Source organism: Lacerta agilis, chromosome 10 (assembly GCF_009819535.1).
Source record: "Lacerta agilis isolate rLacAgi1 chromosome 10, rLacAgi1.pri, whole genome shotgun sequence".
Taxonomy (NCBI): Eukaryota; Metazoa; Chordata; class Lepidosauria; order Squamata; family Lacertidae; genus Lacerta; species Lacerta agilis.
In genome coordinates, this window is record NC_046321.1 from 4,657,744 (window position 1) to 4,676,277 (window position 18,534).

An 18,534-nucleotide genomic window follows, 5' to 3' on the forward strand; every position below is an offset into this window, starting at 1 on the left:
TCACAAAGCCTCTGGACTCCCCAGCACCACAACACACACAGCTATAAACAGTGCCCCCCCTGGGCACGAGATGATAAGAGTGGCAATCATTCTCTCTCTAGGGAGGAAGTTGAATGTGTAGTGCTCTTTTCCACTTCCTCTTTCAGCTCTGGGCTCGGATTAATTCTCCCGGCTCAGACTTTTGCCCAGATCCCTCGAAAAAAGCGACGTGTGTTTGTGTATCTTTCTGCCTCAGGACGACTTTCTTTTCACTGGAGCACAGCTCAAAGTGAAAGTAAAATAAAAATAAAGGTCTGCTTTCAAAGTGCAGCTGTCGGTACTGAAAGTGAAACAAGGCTGCACCAGGAGGTTTCTAGCTCCTTTTAAAATAGTGACGAAACAAGAGCAGCAGTCGTACGAAGAGCTGGCTGTAGGTGTGGCTCTATTCAGGGCCCAGCTGCCCTTGCAACACAGCTGGTCTTTTGGAGCTGAGACCTTGAGCTAGGCAGGCCCCGATTGAAATGTCAGCTCCCACATAAGCTCAGAACAGCAGGGCTGTTGTGGCAATTACAAGAAGTTCATAGAATTGGCAGTGACTCCAAGGCTCATCTAGTCCAGCCCCCTGCCATCAATGGGTGTTAAGTTTTTGGAACACTGAGCAGCATTTTAGGGATGCTAGATTAATAAGAACAAGTAGTCTTGGGCTGCTGTTGGTTTTACTGTATTCCATCCTACTTTTGTGATTGTAATTTGTTTTAAACTGTTTTTAACGTTGATTTTGAAATTGTTGTAACCCAACATTTCTAATGGAATAAGAGCACACCCACCAGCATTAAGAAAAAGTGCTGTTGTGGAACAGTATTGGCTCAGGGAGACCTTGGTTTGAATGTAAAAGAGCTTTGCAGGATCTGACTGAAGATCCCATCTATTCCAACTTCTGTTTTTCTGCAGCAGCCAACCATCTTGAATTCCCACTTTGCTGTTAAACTCACTGTTCTCTGCTGCTCTTCACCAGCCACACACCATACTTTAATCAGCTGTTGCAAGAATTAAAAACCAAGCAACAAACAACCCTTTGGAGATAACAAAAGTAAATGCGCAAATTTGAACTGTATGAAATGTACATCAAGGACATTTAAAACAATTGAGAGCATGTATATTGTTTTGATGGATCAAACCAAGGCTAATGCAATCCAAAATTCTGTTTTCACCTACAAAGGGGTGTTAAATTGATCATAGCTTGAGAAGAGGAAGGATCTTGGCTCAGTCACTGAGCACATGTTTTGCATGCAGACAGGGTCAGGTTCAATCCTTGGGTAGAGCTGTGAATGTCTGCAGCCTGAAACCTTGGACAGGTGCAGCCAGTTGGTGTAGACATTACTGAACTAGATGTACCAAAGGGTTTGACTCAGTAAAGGGTGTCTTCCTGTGTTCCTACGGTGACCTTTTCCCTATGCTTTGTAGGCACTTGTCAAATATTTAAATGACCGGGGGATTCTCATCTTGCTTTCCTCATCTGCCTTGGTAAAGGAAAAAGGTAAGAATAAAAGATCTGAAGTTTGCTGTGGTTCAAAAAATATGTCCATTTGTGATTTTGATGGAAGAGTCAGATTTGTAGCTCTCACCAGTCTCCCTGTCTCTCCTCTCTGCAGATTCTGGCCCGGGAGAATCTACGCGTCTTCATGCCTTGTTTTTAATCTCTTCCCCAAGGCCTAAGTGTTTAACAGGTACTATCGCTTTGCTTGGCCTTGGCAGGCTGAATTCAGGCAGTACAGTGGAACCTTGGTTGTCGAACGTAATCCATTCCCCTTTGATTTCTGAAACGTTCGACAACCGAGGTGCAATTGCTGGTTGGCAAATTCCTTTTTAAAAATGGAGAAAAGCGCCTCGGAAGCCATTCTACTTCCGAGGTGCGTTCAAAAACAGAAGCATTCACTTCTGGGTTGTCGGCGTTTGGGTTCCGAATTGTTTGACTTCCAAAGCATTCAACAACCAAGGTTCCACTGTATTTGATAGGCTCCTCCCCATGTATGCACAGCCTTGCATCTCCAGGGACATCCAAAGATGCAAACTCTGGTTGCCGCTTCCGTCTAAGCCATAATTGAAAAAAGAGAGTTTGGAACGGGTTTCTGATTCTGGCCTGGGGAAGGGAGGGAATGCAAGCCGTAATTTGCCAGTTTGGAAGCCCTAGCAAACCATGGTTAGCACCTAATAGGAGGCAGAAGGAAACCATGGGTGGGATGGGAAGTGGCAGCCCATAGCTTGTCTCCCAAACTATGGTTTGGAGGATCATCCAAATTGGGCAGTAGAATCTTCTCTCTCCACCTTCTTTGCAATGTTTTCAATTGCGCTATAATTGGATGATCAGCAAAGCCATTGGACGTCTGCTTGGTCATGTGGCCAGGGATAGGGAACCCCAGACCTGGAGGCCAAATGTGGCCCTCCATACCTCTTTGATTGGCCCTCGTGAGTCTTTCATCCCTAGCCATACACGATCTTGAGAGACATCATTCAGCAGGCCTGCTCTGCACACTTTCTAAGTGTTGGCTTGGCTGGAATGCCTCCTTGAACTCTGATAATGGTTCTTGCTTGCCTAGGCTAGAGAGGGTGTGTGCGAGTGTCTGCGGGGGGGGGGGGATCACAAAGATAAAATTCACATTTATTCCGCTTGCTTTTGTCCCTGCCCCTCTGCCCCCAAGGCATGTGGCTCTCAGAAGGTTGCAAGCTAACACGCATGCTTGTTTTTCTTTTGATGGGTGCACGTTGTATTAATAGTGTGTTTCTTCTTGGCAGCAAAAGATTTGAAATGCGAACACGGGGCAAACGAGAGATCTTTACAAGTCGCTCTGGTTCTGCCAGGGCTCCGCCATGCATTGGTGGAAGCGGTCAAGCATCCCGGTGACAGAGGAGACCCACTCAGCACTTTGGTGAAGCTGAACCTCCAGGAGTTTGCAAAGCTTGATCAGAAGAATTTGCAGCCATCCACCAGCAGCCTCGATAATCCGCCCCTCTCCTCTTTTGATGTGTTCTTGAAGAAGCCTGAGCTTGAATCTCTTTCCGAAAAGTGCCCCCAAAGCTCTTTCTCCCGCTTGCAGTTTTATCTGTCTCATCCCCAAAACTATGCGCTGGAAATGTCAACGGCTACCGCTTGCCTACATGGCAGATTTCGGTCTCCCAGCGGCAGCAGTGGCAGCAACTTGCAAGAGGCCGACACTTCTTCAGGTTTGAATTTGGACTCTTTGGCACACGATGAACCCATTGGCACAGTTGAAACGGCCAGGACTCTGCATGCGGGGCAGCCGGCCCCACATAGCAAAGAGGCTGATGTGAAAACCAGCGAGATGGGAGAGCGGACTTTGCAGCAGGACAAGAGGAAATCCAGTAGGCTTCTTGTGGCAAGTGCAAGGGAGAAAGCTGCTCCTCTGAAGGTGGTTTCCAGCAAGGAGGGCGAAAGAAAGCAGAAAAAATCCAGAAAGGAAAATTTTAATCTCTCCTCACCAACTTCCAAAAATCCAGAATCCCCTGGCGGCTCTAACGAACCCACCCTTAAATTAAAAAATCTTCAGAACCCACTAGGAAGGAAGAGAGGTGAGTGCACTGTCTTAACCCTAATACAGATTTTCTTGCAGGTGAGCACTTTTAAATTCCTTTTTTTTTTTTATAAGAATTTATTGGCATTTTTCTATAACAACATATACCCACACCCACACCTACAATTAAACAAATGCAAAACAAATAAAACAAATACAAACAATGTCAAGTTTTCTTATTGCATCTTTCTAGAAAAAAAAAAAAATTCTATTTCCATATCTTGACTATTGACTTCCCCTGCCTTTTCACCTTCGAGTTTATATCCTTAATCTATTTTATAACCATTTCTCCTAAAAAAGAAAAAAGAAATTAAATTCAGTTGTATAATTACAATCAATTATATCTTCAACATTTTACTAAAATACATCATCATAATAATACCTCGTCATAATTCTTCTTCATTTATTCTTATCGATTTCTTATCTTAATCTACATCTTGATCTCAATCCTCTTAATCCATAAACTTAATCCACTTAAATTCACTTTACTTATACTCCCCCTCACAGATCTTCACAACTCATTCGATCAAATCTATCTCTTCTATCCTTAAGATTGCTGCTAATAACATGATAACTTGAAATATCTCCTTTCATGTTCAAATAAAAAATATAACAGAAAATTGTTGACAGTATTCACCCTCCGATTTCAGTTTACCATATCAGGCTACCTTAAATTTTACTTAATGCTTCACCCCACACCCCCTCTGTCCATTATTCTTCTCCTGGTGGCTTCAGCACTAAACTTCCATGTAGCTTCCCTCTCCAAACGTCCACAGATCCAGGCACAGTCCAAATCTCTCCTTGCCACGAGATCAGAGGTATCCATCTCATCATCTCTCAGCTTCTTCGGTTCTTTGTAACATTTCTTTTCTTCTTGTAAATACCTTAATTCTCTGTCCCTGGCCCCCGAGCTCACACCTCGGGGACTGGATATAAGAAATCTTGACGTCGCCTTGGGGCTGCCACCCCCAGAAAGCGAATTTCTTCTCCGAAGTAGCTCACTCATTTCTCTCCAACTTTGCATCAACCCTCTCAGCTCCTTGGCAAGGCATTCTTCCAAAATGTCAAAAGTTTTAAAAGCCTCCTCTGTGGGCAATTGGTTCCATTTCAGACCCCCACACAAGACTTTGACTTTTCTACAAAGCAGTTCCACCTTCAAGGCAGTGAGTCTCTGTTCATCCGTTAGTCCAGAGTTCAATACCAGTTCAAGGACGAAACCCAACATACTGGCAGAGGAGGAGGAAGTGGGTGTCGTATTTCTACTCCCCTCTTTGTTCGTCGCCATTTTCCTGAGCTGGAGCGCAAATACCGCAACTTTAAATGGAGATATTTTCCTCTAGTTAACTTCCCGAAAGAAAAGTTTGCCAGTCTCATGTGTCGATTTTAAATACATTGTAACCAGTTCTGTAGCAGTAATCACTCAAATTGGTTAGATTCTTGAGCTCGAAGGGAGGGAGGCAGGCTGCCCTTCTCCTTCCCCCCGGATCGTCCCAAAAGCACGATTTCTACTCAAATTCTTTACTCACGACCACCGGGTTCCTTTAGCTCCATTCTTCACAGGTAGAACTTAGACGCTCACCGCGGGCTCTGTCGCCGCATTTGCATCCCGGTTGGGGCATGTCCCCGAAGCCCGGCTCCGGTTGTCCCTTCACCCCCACTCCCCCTTTACAGGGGGAGCGAGGGAAGGGTTCGGAGCCTCCGCGGGCGCTGCCGGGGAGCCCAGGGTGCGGGACGCTCTTCCCGCACCCCAACCGGAGCCCCGCTTTGCGGTAGCGGGGCTCCTGACCCCCGGGATGGACAGGGCGCTTCGGACCCGAAGCAGCCCTCGACCACCCGGCGATTGCGTCGCCGCCGGAAGTGAGCACTTTTAAATTCCAGTACAGTGCTTGGGGTGGTGGTGGTGGTGGTGGTGCAATTCAAAGCAATGTGCCTCCCCACAGAGCTACTCTGCTAGAGCCATTCAGCACCAGGAGGCACGTTATCCATGCTGCAGAAACATGCTGCCTCGATTCCTGGAATGTTCTGTCTCCACTGTCAGAGCACATGGCTCCGAATACTTTTGGAGAGAGAGGTTTGAAAGAGATTCTTAGCCTCCCATAGCAGAGTTAGTGCAGTGGTTGATTGCCTCAATCAAGCACAACAAACTCGATTAGATTTGCTCTCATCCACCTTTAAACAAAATGCTTAGGCTAGAATAAATCCCAAACGCTTGGCTTTTCAAATTGGAAATCTAAGATAAGCAATTGTATGAATTTTACCTTTTTATTATTTATTTATTTATTTATTTATTTATTTATTTATTTATTTATTTATTTATTTATTTCATATGCAGTCTTTCCGTTACCTTAGACCTGCAGGCTGTAATAATCTGTTTTACCATGTGGCGGCTGGCTTCTTCAAAGAGGGAGGGAGGGAGAGAGAGGTTGAGGGAGAAGCAAAGGCGGGTGCCGAGTCCCACCTATGGTAACTTTAGCTCGGGGCTCAGGTTAACCCTTTCATGCACACAAGTGAGAATCAGTAACTGTGTAATACAGCAAATACCAGTTGCTGGAAATCAGAAGTTTGCAGAGCCTTGTGCCAAGGGTTGCATCAGCTCTTGGGCAACTCTCCAGAAGTTGCATAGCAGCAGTGGGTGTGGCCACTCCACACACACCCTTGATATACACAGGTGCACGGCTTCCTCCTCCCCATTCAGCTTACCAGTGCAGATCAGCACTGAGTCCTGTTTATATATTTATTGTTTCCTGCTGCTGCAACAATTAGTTGAGGGGTGTTTTTTTGCCGGGGTGCAGAAAGAATTGCTTTAAGGCCTCCAGACTAGGGGTGCACTGCCACTGCTCTAAACACTCTTGAGACCCGGGGCACTGGAAGGATGGCCGGTTTTTCCATGAAGTTGCTCAGCAACTGAGATCATCCGTTTGCATCATGAATGCATGCATGCATTCATTTATTTCAGGGGTTTATATAACACTTAACACGATAGTCTCTTAAGTGGCATACAGTAATGGTCGAAAGATAAAGCTAAGGTAAATCAGTTAAAATTAACCCCCCACCCTCCAAATCAGAAAACATACTTAAAATGCCTGCTGGAGTATTTTTAAAAGTCTTCAGTAGGTGCTGGAATTTCAAGAGGGAGGGGGCCTTTCTGATCTCAGCTGGGAGGGACTTCCATAGGATAAAGCCAGTGATGTTTAACCCCACGCCCCCCGGCTCCTGGTGGGTGCAAACTATGTATCTGAGCCACATTGGGCCTGGGAGGCCCTTCTGTGGGTGCCCCTGACATTGGAGGTTAGATGAGTGGCTGAACCTCATTGATTCACCTCCCTCCCATGGCAGATCTGCCTTCCACCTTCCTGGGCATGTTGGGGTCTGAACTGGGGGTCGTCCACATGCAAAGCAGCAAGGGCTCTTCATCAGTCTGAGCATGGGGCAAGTAATGTTTGAATTGGGCCAGCATTCATGTGGATCATAAGGACTCTCTGCAATGATTTTATCGCTTCCTTACGCCTTATTCCTTCTTGATGCTAAAGAGACCTTACTTTTCTTGAAGGCGCTGAGGTTTTGTCTGCAGAATTTGTTCAGCAAACGCCATGTGAGTCTGCCGTGAAGGCCGCACCCTCTCCTGAGAGCCTTGGAGTGGAAGAGAAGAAGCCCCGGCTCTCGAAACGCAAAAAAGACTCCACCACAGAAAAAGTTTCGAGTGAGAAGATGAGCACGAGGAACCAAAGTAAGAGGATGGCGCTTGAAACCCAAAATCGGAATTAGGATTAAGATGATGATTTGGTTTGGTTTCCCCTTGAAAGGATGAGCAGCTGGAGGCTGGTGTTTTCCCTTCCGCCCCAAGGATGCTTCTTTCCCTTTGCGCCACCCTCCCCATGGCACGGACAAAGGGCTTTCTAATGCCTTTGCGGCTCTTTCCAAAGTCCCCACCCCCACATCCTGGTGGCACCTTATGCTCCTGCGCTTGCGTGGACCGAGGCACAGGAGCGGTCCTGCCACACGGTGAAGGAGGAAGCTGAAGAGCCTTTGCCTTTTAGTTGAGTGTAGCCCAAGATGGCTGGCGCTTTTAGTCCTTCCTGAATTGACAGTTGTGGACCATACTTCAAAACAGTGAACAAAGGGACCCGGGTCATGCAGCGACCAAGACGCTGGGTCAGATGTTGTAAAGTCAGTGGCTAGGGAGCCACACAGGGCAGATGACTATGGCTACCTGAGTTTGACGGGATTTCTCTATAACTACCATATTGGCCTGAATATAAGACGCACTTTCCCCCCAAATTCCGACCGTGAAAAGTTAAAGTGTGGCTTATATTTGTGACATTACGCTAGGAGCACGGCAAAGCGGCGCCCACCCCGTGCATACTCCCCCTTCCTCTCACGCCAAGGCTGGGAAGGGAGAGAGAACGAGGAATGGGAAAGGCCGCTGGTAATGCAGACCCCACCCCAAAAGTATGCAGCCAGGAGCAGCGAGGAAGGGAGCAGCTTATATTAGGGTATATTTCTTTTCTTTTTTTCTCCCCCCCCTCCAGTTTTAAAGGTGCGGCTTATATTTGGGTGTGGCTTATATTCGGGCCAATACAGTACCTACAGTCATGGGGAAAAGAAAGTACAGTACATCGTCTTTGATTTCTGTGGTTTTACATATGGCATAATAACATTAATCTGTTTCTTAGGAGTTCTGAGGTTGTATTTACTTGATTTAAAGACCTGCTAAGAAACAGGTCATTGTTATGATGTCCTCATATGTAAGACCACAGAACTCAAAGAGGGCGTACTTTCTTTTTCCCATAACTGTATAACTTTATCTGTAACTAATTGAATTCATCTGTAACTAACTATAACAACAGCTAGAGAGAGAGCCTTTTAAAACCCTACCTTTCCTCCTAAGAGCAGCATACAAGGCTCTCCCTCCCCGGCCACTTTGTCCTTACAATGACCCTGCAAGGAAGGTTAGGTTGGGACATAGCGACTGTCCCAAAGTAGTCAGTTGGCAACCTTCATGACTGAACAGGGATTGGGAATGTTAGCATGAAACCACAAGTGCTGCACCATATTGGCTCTCAAAAAACCACTAGCCTTTAATGGTGCTTTTTCGTAAGGGTGGAACTGAGTTAGCAGCCCGCTCTGAAACTTGCTCCTTTTCTTACGCAGCGAGGAGGAAAGGTTCCCATCAGCGGGAGGACGAAATCCCTCCGGCAAACCAGGGGGAGACTGGCAATGAGAACGATCCTTCGAGCGAGAGAAGCCTGGCCCAGGATGCTTGCCCATCTCCCAAAGTGGACAACTGCGACTCCCACGCCCTGAACATGTTGGCCGACCTGGCGCTGAGCTCCAACTCCCCGCTGCTCAGCAACAGCAGCGGAGCCTCCTTGCCCCCCAGCCCCTCCCGGGAGCGCCGCCGCGTGCACAAAGGGAAACATTCGGACAAATCTTCGGATCATGAATATCACAGAGTGACAAAGAAGCTGAAAACGGCTTCCCTCTCTGGCAAGACGGGCCCAGAGTCTGATTTGTCTCCTGAGCAAAGTGTTGGGGGCAGAGAGTCTCCTTCCAGCTCTCTTGAAAGAGACCGCGTGGGTTCCAGCAAAAGGGGGGCTGCGAAGCCCAGTTCGGCTCCTCCCCCGGCGACACCTCCAAGGGAGATGGGTTATCTTTCGGATTCGAGCATTCCCTCCTTGATTTCTTCCGAGCACTCGTACGCCTCCCCGGTGTCTGAATCTTGCAAGAAGGGGGCCCCGGGTCCTCACGGCGCCAAAAACGGTGTGAAGAATGCCAGGCTGGGGCCTTTAGTTGGGAAAGTCATGCCTTTCCGGCACCAGCAGAGTATTTGCCACCCGCACAAGCAGTTGAGCTACGTGCCGTTCACGCGCTCTGCCATCATGGCCGCAAGGTTGAAGGAAGACTTCTCCAAGTCCCATAAAGTGACCTTTTGTGACAAAACTGTCAAAGTGACTTTCCAGTGGGAGGCGGAATACCCACCCAACTTAGATAGCAAATACACCAATAATTGCTTAGAGAGAACGGTAATTCGAGCTTTACACGGGTAAGTAATTCCCAGCTTTGGAAAGATACTCATTGTATGAAATGCATTCAAGCTGAGTGTGTTGAGAAGGGCAGACAGGATACAGTACACCAGGGGTACACTTCCGACATCATCTGACGGGCAGGGAGATGGCGTTAAATCCTCAGTTTGGCATTTGGATGCATGCCTCTGTTCCCTGCTTGGAACAGACATGAATAGCCAACACAGGATTTAACCCTTGTTAATCAGCTGATAAGCAGGGATTCCTGTTCAGATTCAGGAAGGGATTTGGGTCGAAAGCCCCGGCAAAGTGGAGGGGGAAATTGTTCTGGCAGTGCCTTGCAAGGTGATTTGAAGTCTTCCCCACTTAGGGACTTAAAAGCACCTTGCTCCCAGAGTCAGGTGGTTGACAGGAGGATAGCCTTGCCCCCCTGTCAAATTTTGCCCACAAGCTTGATCCTGATAAGGAGCTGGCCTGTGGAGCCAAAATGAGTTGCCACCCATACACTGCATCGATAGGGTCTGTGCTTCCCAGCCAGAGCTGTCAACTTTCCTTTATTTTGCATTGGGAAACAGCCATAGCTGTCAACTTTCCCTTTTTTTGCAATGGGAAACAGCTCTGGAATAAGGGAATTTCCCGCAAAAAAAGGGAAAGTTGACAGCTATGGTCCCAGCCAAGCTCATGGGGTGCTTTCAGGATCTTCCCCAGCAGGACATTGATAGCAACAGGAACAGATGGACAGTGCCTGTCAGGAAACACTACCCCAGAGAACACCTTGTTCCAGGCAGCCTCTCCAGTAGGAGAAGATGACAGTCTCAGGGATCAGAATCATAGAACTGTAAAGTTGAAAGGAATCCCATGGGTCATCTAGTCCAACCCCCTGCAATATAGAGAAACTCAACTAAAGCATGCATGACAGATGGCCATCCAACTTCTGCTTAGAAACCTCCAGTGAAGGAGAGTCCACCACCTCCTGAGGTCGTCTGATGCACAGTCAAACAGCTTTTACTGTCCTACAGTATTATTATTATTAGTAGTATTATTATTAATTATTTGTTAACATTTATGTACCATTCTACAGTAGCTTTATGCATCCCCGGGTGAAAAGTGTCCAGTATTGATCTTTATTTATTTATTTTTTTACAAAGTAATAATCATAAATAAGAATTAAAATGTGCACCCCACCACTGAGACCATTCCATTGTAACTATCCAACCTCCCAAAATTTCAGCACCTCTTGCGATGGTTTGACCCCTTTCCATTTTAACAGTACAAATTCTACAAACAGCACTTGAAATAAAATAGAAAATTCTTTCCAGTAGCACCTTAGACACCAACTGAGTTTGTTCTTGGTAAGAGCTTTCGTGTGCATGCACAGTTCTTCAGATGCTGAAGAAGTATCTTCAGGTATCTGAAGAAGTGTGCATGCACACGAAAGCTCATACCAAGAACAAACTCAGTTGGTCTCTAAGGTGCTACTGGAAAGAATTTTCTATTTTGTTTCGACTATGGCAGACCAACACGGCTACCCACCTGTAACTAGCACTTGAAATATTTGAAGATGGCTCTCATGTCATGTCTCCTCTCAGTCCCTTTTCTCCAGGCTAAACATACCAAGCTCCTTCAACCATTCCTCATAAGGCTTGGCTTCTAGACCCTTGATCATCTTAGTTGCCCTCCTCTGCACACATTGCAACCTGTCAACATCCTTCTTAAATTGTTTATGCAGGGTATGCGGACCCAAGCCGTGTAAAGACAAAAATGATGTGATTTCACCCAGTCAGGTAGAGAGCCTTAAAATAAACCTCTCAAGAATAAGTCTGCATTTTCTTTTTATGTAGGCCCTGGGACACCCGCTTGTTGGATGATTCGACTGAAGTGTTGCGCGTCCTAAATATGTGGGTGGCGCTGTTTTATAGCAAGCCGCTCAGATACCCTACAGTAAGGAGTGTGGTTGAATATAACAACCCTGCCAAACGCGTCGCACTGAAAAGCCTCGTGGATTCCTTAGAAGCCATTGACGGCGATTGCGAGGGATCGTACAGTTTGGAGAAATGCCCCGCGGACTCTCTCTCCAACGATAACCAGACGCCCAGAGAAGCGGACGAGAGGGCGGTTTCTTCCTCGGAGAAGCCCCTCTCCTGTAATGAACTGTCCTCTACAAATTGCATCGAGGATGAGGCTCCCATCGTTATCCCTGATGACCCCAGTGATCTGCCTTTGAAGGAGGAGGAAGAGTCCCATGTTGCTGCCAGCAAGCCTAAAGAGAAGGTTAATCCTTTTAACAAAGCAAGAAAGACTTCGGTAGATTGGCTCAGGCCAGATGTCAGTGTTGGGCAGGAGGCAGATGCTGAGTGCCAGGAGCCTGGCTGGTACACTTGGCACCACTTAGCAGTGAGGGGCTCGGAGCTACAGCTGGGCATAGCTACATCTATAAAACCATTTGGGTAATTTAACTTCAAAGCCTGGAACCTCTTGCAGTTTTTGAGAACTGCCTTAATAGTGATTCAGACCACCGGTCCATTTGACCCAGTATTACGCCGAGTTAACTACACTGAGTGGCAACGATTCTCAAGTGTTTCAGACATGTGCCTCTCTGCCCTATCTGCAGATGCCAGGGATTCAACCTGGGTTCTGCTTGCCTAGTGAGTGTTCTGCTACTGAGTTACAGCCCTGATAACCTCAAGTCTCATTCATGAGTATATATATATACCGCCCTCAATCATAAGATCTCAGGGCAGTTCACAGAATAAAACGTACAGAGGTTCCTAATAGACATATTTATTGACAGCCACTTGTCAACATGTCCTCTATGAAACCTTGGAAACTATCTACAGTGGTACCTTGGATCTCGAACTTTTTTTAAAAAATTTATTTTTAGTTTAAAATAGCTTTATTTAATTTCAGACTTCTAAAATACAACCATATCAAATCAACCAATAGAAACAAATAAACAAACAAACAACCCCCCAAAAACATATAATCTAGACATTATAATCCACAAAAAATAATATTTGAAAAAACAAAAAGCAAAGAATTATAAATAACAATTAAAAATTGACTTCCAATTGTTTGTATATTGCTTCTCGAACTTAATCCATTCCGGAAGTCCGTCCGACTCTCAAAACCGTTCAAAAACCAATGCTCGGCTTCTGATTGGCTGCAGGAGCTTCCTTCACTCAAGTGGAAGCTGCGTTGGACGTTTGGCTTCCGAAAAATTTGCAAACTGGAACACTCATTTCCGGGTTTGCGGTGTTTGGGAGCCGAATTGTTCGACAACTAAGCTGTTCGAGAACCAAGGTAACACTGTATGGAAATTAAAGGGAAATTGGCCTCAAATATAAGAAAAGCCCTGCCGATTCCCCTTTAATTTCCACAGACAGTTCCCATCAATTTTTTTTCTCTTGTTGCTGTTAGTAGTATGACAGTAGCCTCTACGGCAAATTGTGCTGTAAATCCCATAGAGCTTGATGTCCTTTCCCAATGAACTTGGAACAGCCAGCAGAGATAGAAAGCCAACATAATACATATTTATTAAATAACTGGGATTAAGAACCGTCTTGGTTCAGGGAGGAGGTCTGGAGAAAAACCTGGGAAATGGAAAAACCTCACTTTTCAGGGCCCTATTTAGCTGTTGGACAGCATTGTAGAGGCGGCTGCCATAACCTGCAACAAACAGTGATTCGAACTCTGCCCACGACAAGCCTTCCCCTTTTTGCAAACCAGATTGAATGGCGAAAACAAGAGAAGGTTGATGGCTAGGCCACGAGGCATGGCTAGCAGAGACTGTGCTTGGTTTGATTTGTGACAAGTTGTGGCAGCTTGGCACGGTCTGGATGGCCCTTGTGGTCTCTTCCAACTCTATGATCCTATGAGCTTATTCTTGAAGCAGCACAGTGGGGTAAACCTTGAAGGAGCTTGAAAGGTAGGAGGGCCGAGGCTCTCTCAACTCCAGGCAGGATGTGTTGGTAAACATTTGCACCCTGCTGTGTTTTTGTTTTTTTACTGCTCTAGGATAGTTTGCAGATTTAGAAAGCTATGGAGATTTATTTTTTACTTTTTGCCTTTCTGTCTCTCTGAACTTTTAAAACTTGGAATTTTTATTTCAGGTGGCTGTGGAGGAACCTGATAAAGAACTCCCACAGGATCCTGCACTCTTTGCGGAGAGCCAGAACAGAAACTTGACAGATGAGCATACCGAAGGGCGTTTGAGGCCTCGGGAGCGTGGAACTGATGCGGAGACGACTATGAGTGTCGACTTAGCTGAGGTTTCCCAAAGCGATGCTGCTTCCAAAGATGTGGAACTCCTGGAGAATTCAGCCAGCAAACAACCTAGTGCGAACACGAAGGCCGGTGGCATTTCTGCAGAGAAGATGTGTGAAATAAAGGCTTCCTTTCCTTCTGCAGAGGAGGAGGAGGACAGCCCACAGAGCGGTGGCGCCGTGTTGCTACGTACTTCTGAAATAGCCTGGTTGGAAGCAGACAGTGATTGTAGGGAAGTCGACAGACCGTGTAGAGAGGGGAGGGGGTCACAGGATCTCCCTGTAGATGATGAAGATATAGAAGGAGAGAGCATGGGGTGGGAATCAATTGAACTCGCTCTTTCGGACAGCATTGATGCTGACTCAGAGCCCCGAGATGTGGACTTGGACCAAGAGAACAAAGAAGAGGAAGGTTGTTCAATAGAAGACAGAGAAGCTGCCAGGGCCTCCACATCCCCTGGAGGCAGCCCAGTCACCTTTCCACCATCACCAGCCACACTTTCCGAGCATCAGGCAGAATCACTTGGTACCCAAGAAGACGTCGTACTATCAACCCCTAATTCTGCATCTCTAGACCCAACAGATGTTGTTAAGGGTTTCTGCCTTTCAGAGGACGATAGAGAGGACAATCTGTTTGACTCCCTTCCATTACGGACTAGCACTGTGAATCAAATAACCCATGATGAAGTAGCCCAGTCTCCAGAGAAAGAAGACGCCATTGAATTAGCCAAACATCCCATGTCTCCAAACCAAATGGATGTGGCTGAAAGCACCCGTAGGTCCCAGGAAGATAACAAAATCAACCTAGAAGATTCAGCTTCTGCACAAGCTGGTGAATTAAAGGATATGGCAAATCGCGGAGAATCTGTAGAGAGTCAAGATTCTATTGTTCTGGCAAACAGCCACAAATTTCCAAACCCAGTCGGCTCAGACGATACTACCTTTGGTTCCACGGAAGAGAAAGGAATGAATCTGGCTGATTCAGTTTCACCGGAGGCGAGTCCTGTCCATGAAACAAGTCCTGATGATGTAATAGAATTGCCAACTGCCCAGGAAGAGACTGCAGAGTCAACCAAATATCACATACCCCTAAATCAAATTGATTTGATTGAAGACATTTCCCAGGAAGAGGATAACCTGGCTGACTCAAGTCCACTGCACGCTTGTGGACCGTGCCAAGTGCATAGCACCACATCAGTTCAAGGGGAATCCACAGGGAAACAAGAGAATTGTGCTTTATCGGCTCCAAATCTTGCACCTGAAAAAGAAATAGACTTGGTTGCGGGTTCCTGTGTTTCTCCGGAAGAGGGTGGAATCCACTTGGCTGATGTGGTTACGTTGCAGGTTAGTCCTGTCTATCAAGCAATATCTGATGAAGAGGGAGACTTGCCGGGGAACCAAGAGCACTCAGCTGAAAATAGCACACTCACAGAGCAAATGCATTCAACTGAGGATTCCTGCATCCCGCAGGGAAAGAAAGCCCTCCACCTGGCAGGTGCAGCTCCATTGCAAGCGAATGAACTGCGGTGCAACACAGCCGCTCAAGAGGAACAGAAAGCCAGGCAGACAACAGAACGACTTGGCGATTCTCAGGGCCAGAGCTGGCATTTGGATAATGAAGAATTTGACACCAGTACCGACAATCAAAAGTGTGGCGTTAACAGTGAGGATGTTGAAGTCTCTCCTGTGCCCCAAGAATCGGCATCTGATGATGATAAGCTAAGCCAAGCTGTAGTTACTGTGCCTGAAGACATCAGGTCCTTTCTCTATGAGTTGATAGACACCGTGAGTGGCATGACGGCCGTGAGCAAAGAAGCAGCCTTTGCGAAAGAGAATCCAGCCTTAAACTGGATTAGTTCAGTCACCCTTGAGTGTGTGACCCCTCCTGAGAGTGATGAAGAGAGTTATGCCACTGACAAGCTTGCCCATTATGACCCCAAATGGGCGATGACTGGTGACTCTTTAGCGCAGCCTAGCAACAAGAGAGATTCTCACATGGCTGTACAAAGATACGGGTGGTATTCAGCACTGCAGGGAAGCATAAGTTCCAGTCAAGTAGATGTGGCTGAAAGGAAGTCTCATCAAGAGACAGGAGCTGCTGTGGACACCCTTGAAAGTTCTTGCTGTCCGGAGTGGGAAGACACGGGTATAAGAAGTCCAGACCGCCCGTTCCCCTTGATCCAAGCAGCTGCGTTTTGTGGGGTTGACCCAGGACAAGTTAGTTCGGAAGCATCTGTGTTTGAGGGAGAAGACCAGCTCAGGAAGGCACGCAGAGAAATGCTGCCCTTTGTGCCATCAGTGCGTCCTACGGAATGTCTGTCTGAAGAATCTGGGTCACCTGCACATGAAGACGCACATGATCTGTATGAAAACCTGGTGGAGAATCTGGAGGACCCTGAAGATGCTCCAGACGGTGAAAGACCCGTGTCATTTGTCGGAGCTACGGGTACAAATATAAATTGGGAAAATAAATGTGTTTCTGTGGACGGTGTCCCAGAACTTTGCGGAGATGCACATCACAGAGGTCAGCCTGAGACACCATGTACAAGATCCACTGCCTCACCAGACGCCATGGAAATGAGTTGTGCCAGTGATTTGAGCTGTGAGAACGAGCTTCACAAGGGTGAAGACTGGATGTGTCTGGAAAACAAGGTGATGGTGCCTGATATCGAGGCTGAGACTATCCAGTATGACTGGCCGTCCTCATTCACGGAAGGCGATAGGTCTGTGCTGCCTTCTCTCGAAGAGTCAAGACCCCAAAAGGAATATTTAAACTTTACTATAACCAAGAAGCACCAAGAAAAAGGCAGAACTTTTCGTGCTTCCAAGAGGCGTAGCACTTCTTTTGGAGAGCAGGAATGGAAAAATTTCTCGGATAGGGCTTGGAGGGTTCTGAACGACCCCATTCAGAGCACTTTAGATATGGAGTATTTGCGTTTCCACGATAAGCTAAAACATACCCTAAAGAAACCACAACCTCCTACCTCTGGTGAAGGTACTCAGGAGCGTTTGCTTCAGGTAACGGCAGAGACGTTGCCATCGAGAAAGGTCCCTGAAGCTCCTGAGCTCAGTGTGCCACCCAGGAGCCGAAGTCCGCTTCTGATAACTATTTTGAACCGGGGCCCGAGGCACAGTGGCCCACACTGCACCCCCAGAAGCAGACACAGCGACCCTTTTGAACCTCCTCCCCCGTTTGCTTCTGCCCAGGAACCAGTGAGCAATGCTGCTAGAACGAAAGGTCAAGGACAAGGGCCAGCCGCTCCTTTCCACCTCAACAAGTTAACGTACAATAATAAGCTAAAGGATTCCCGAGGAGACATATCGGTCATCATGGACGAGTTTGCCGAATTGAGCAGGTTGATGACGCAGCGCGACAGGCAGCCGAGTTTCGCAGCCAGAGAGCCAAATCCTACCTCAAAAGATGCTCTGGAGAAAAGGTGTCCCTCCTTGCCTCGGAGGACGGCGTTCTACGAGCACCTCTTCACCGAACTGTGCAGCACACTACATTTCAAGCTGAAAACTGTTGCCCAGGAAGCTTGCAAAAAGCCTTATGCATTCTACCTGGTGGAAACGGGCGACAGTCCTTTCTTTGGGAGACTAAAGGTAAGATGTTTCACATTTTGAATATTGCACCAGGTTTTAGGCATTGGAGAAATCGACAATGGGCGAAAACTGCCCAGTGTGGATGGAACGCTTGCTCTCGGCTACACTGTAGTTTGCAAATCGGGAACCAGTCCCTTGTCTTGCACGCCCCTTCTCTCAGCCTGGATTTCCAGCTCCCTTCCCTTAACATGTGTAGCTCCCTTGCGCCGAGTCAGACGGTTGGTTCATTTAGCCCACTGTTGTTGACTTGCAGTGGCTTTTCAGGAGTTTAGGACTACCCAGAGACCCTGAGGATTGAACCCGAGGGCTTCTGCATGTAAAGCAGATGCCCTGACCCTGGCCTTTCCAGCGCTTTTGGTATGGAATGATGCTAACCTGGGCTCCCCTCTGAACCAGAGTATGCAAACCAACTTCTAACCCTGCTCAGGAGGGGAACCTTGGTTAGTGTTTGCACATGCCGAACAGTAATATGTGATTACGTCAGGGACAGGGTGGCAGGATGTGCGTGTGTGGCAGGAGGGAAAGAGGGAGGATCGCAGATTCCAGAGGCAGGCCCAGGTTTACACACCACAATGTCCAGGGTGCCAGCACTGGAGTTTAATGTTGAAAATGGTAGCACCAGTGGGGGTGCCCCAGTATCCCCTACTGCGGACCAGCCTCTAAAGGGCACCTTGTTGACAAAGGCTGGTGCATCTCCTCTTTGCTGATGGAGACTTGGGCTAGAGGGCTTTTGAGGTCCTTTGTGGCACTGATTCTCTGGGTGTTCAGTCATTCTGGGGCTCTAGCATTAAAAAAAAACCCAACCAAACCTACTCTCAGCTGTCCATGTCCCCCTCCTCTCTTTGCTTTCGTTTAAAAAGGAACACCATATTTAATTTTAATGTGCAGGACTTGGTTTCCACGTTGTCTGGAAAGTGCTTTTGGGTGGGATTCTGCTGCAGTTAACAGCCTTGGGCGAATCTCCAATTTCATGTGAGGAGAACAGGACAACAGAAGTGTGGTATTAGCAGAATAGCGTTGGACTATGACCTGGGAGACCAGGATTCAAAACCCCACTTCAGCCATGAAGCTCGCTGG

The 18,534-nt window shown here is 47.1% G+C and overlaps 1 protein-coding gene across 1 annotated transcript in view; it reads left to right on the plus strand.

The window, feature by feature from the left end:
• The window catches only part of TASOR2 (transcription activation suppressor family member 2), a 57,524-nt gene that overhangs the window by 30,347 nt on the left and 8,643 nt on the right, over positions 1 to 18,534 (plus strand). Inside the window, exons 7-13 of the mRNA XM_033161738.1 lie at positions 1,444 to 1,516; positions 1,632 to 1,706; positions 2,773 to 3,567; positions 7,120 to 7,296; positions 8,721 to 9,612; positions 11,434 to 11,881; positions 13,702 to 17,457. Of these exons, the coding sequence (XP_033017629.1) occupies positions 1,444 to 1,516; positions 1,632 to 1,706; positions 2,773 to 3,567; positions 7,120 to 7,296; positions 8,721 to 9,612; positions 11,434 to 11,881; positions 13,702 to 17,457 (6,216 nt within the window). The remainder of the gene's footprint in view (positions 1 to 1,443; positions 1,517 to 1,631; positions 1,707 to 2,772; positions 3,568 to 7,119; positions 7,297 to 8,720; positions 9,613 to 11,433; positions 11,882 to 13,701; positions 17,458 to 18,534) is intronic.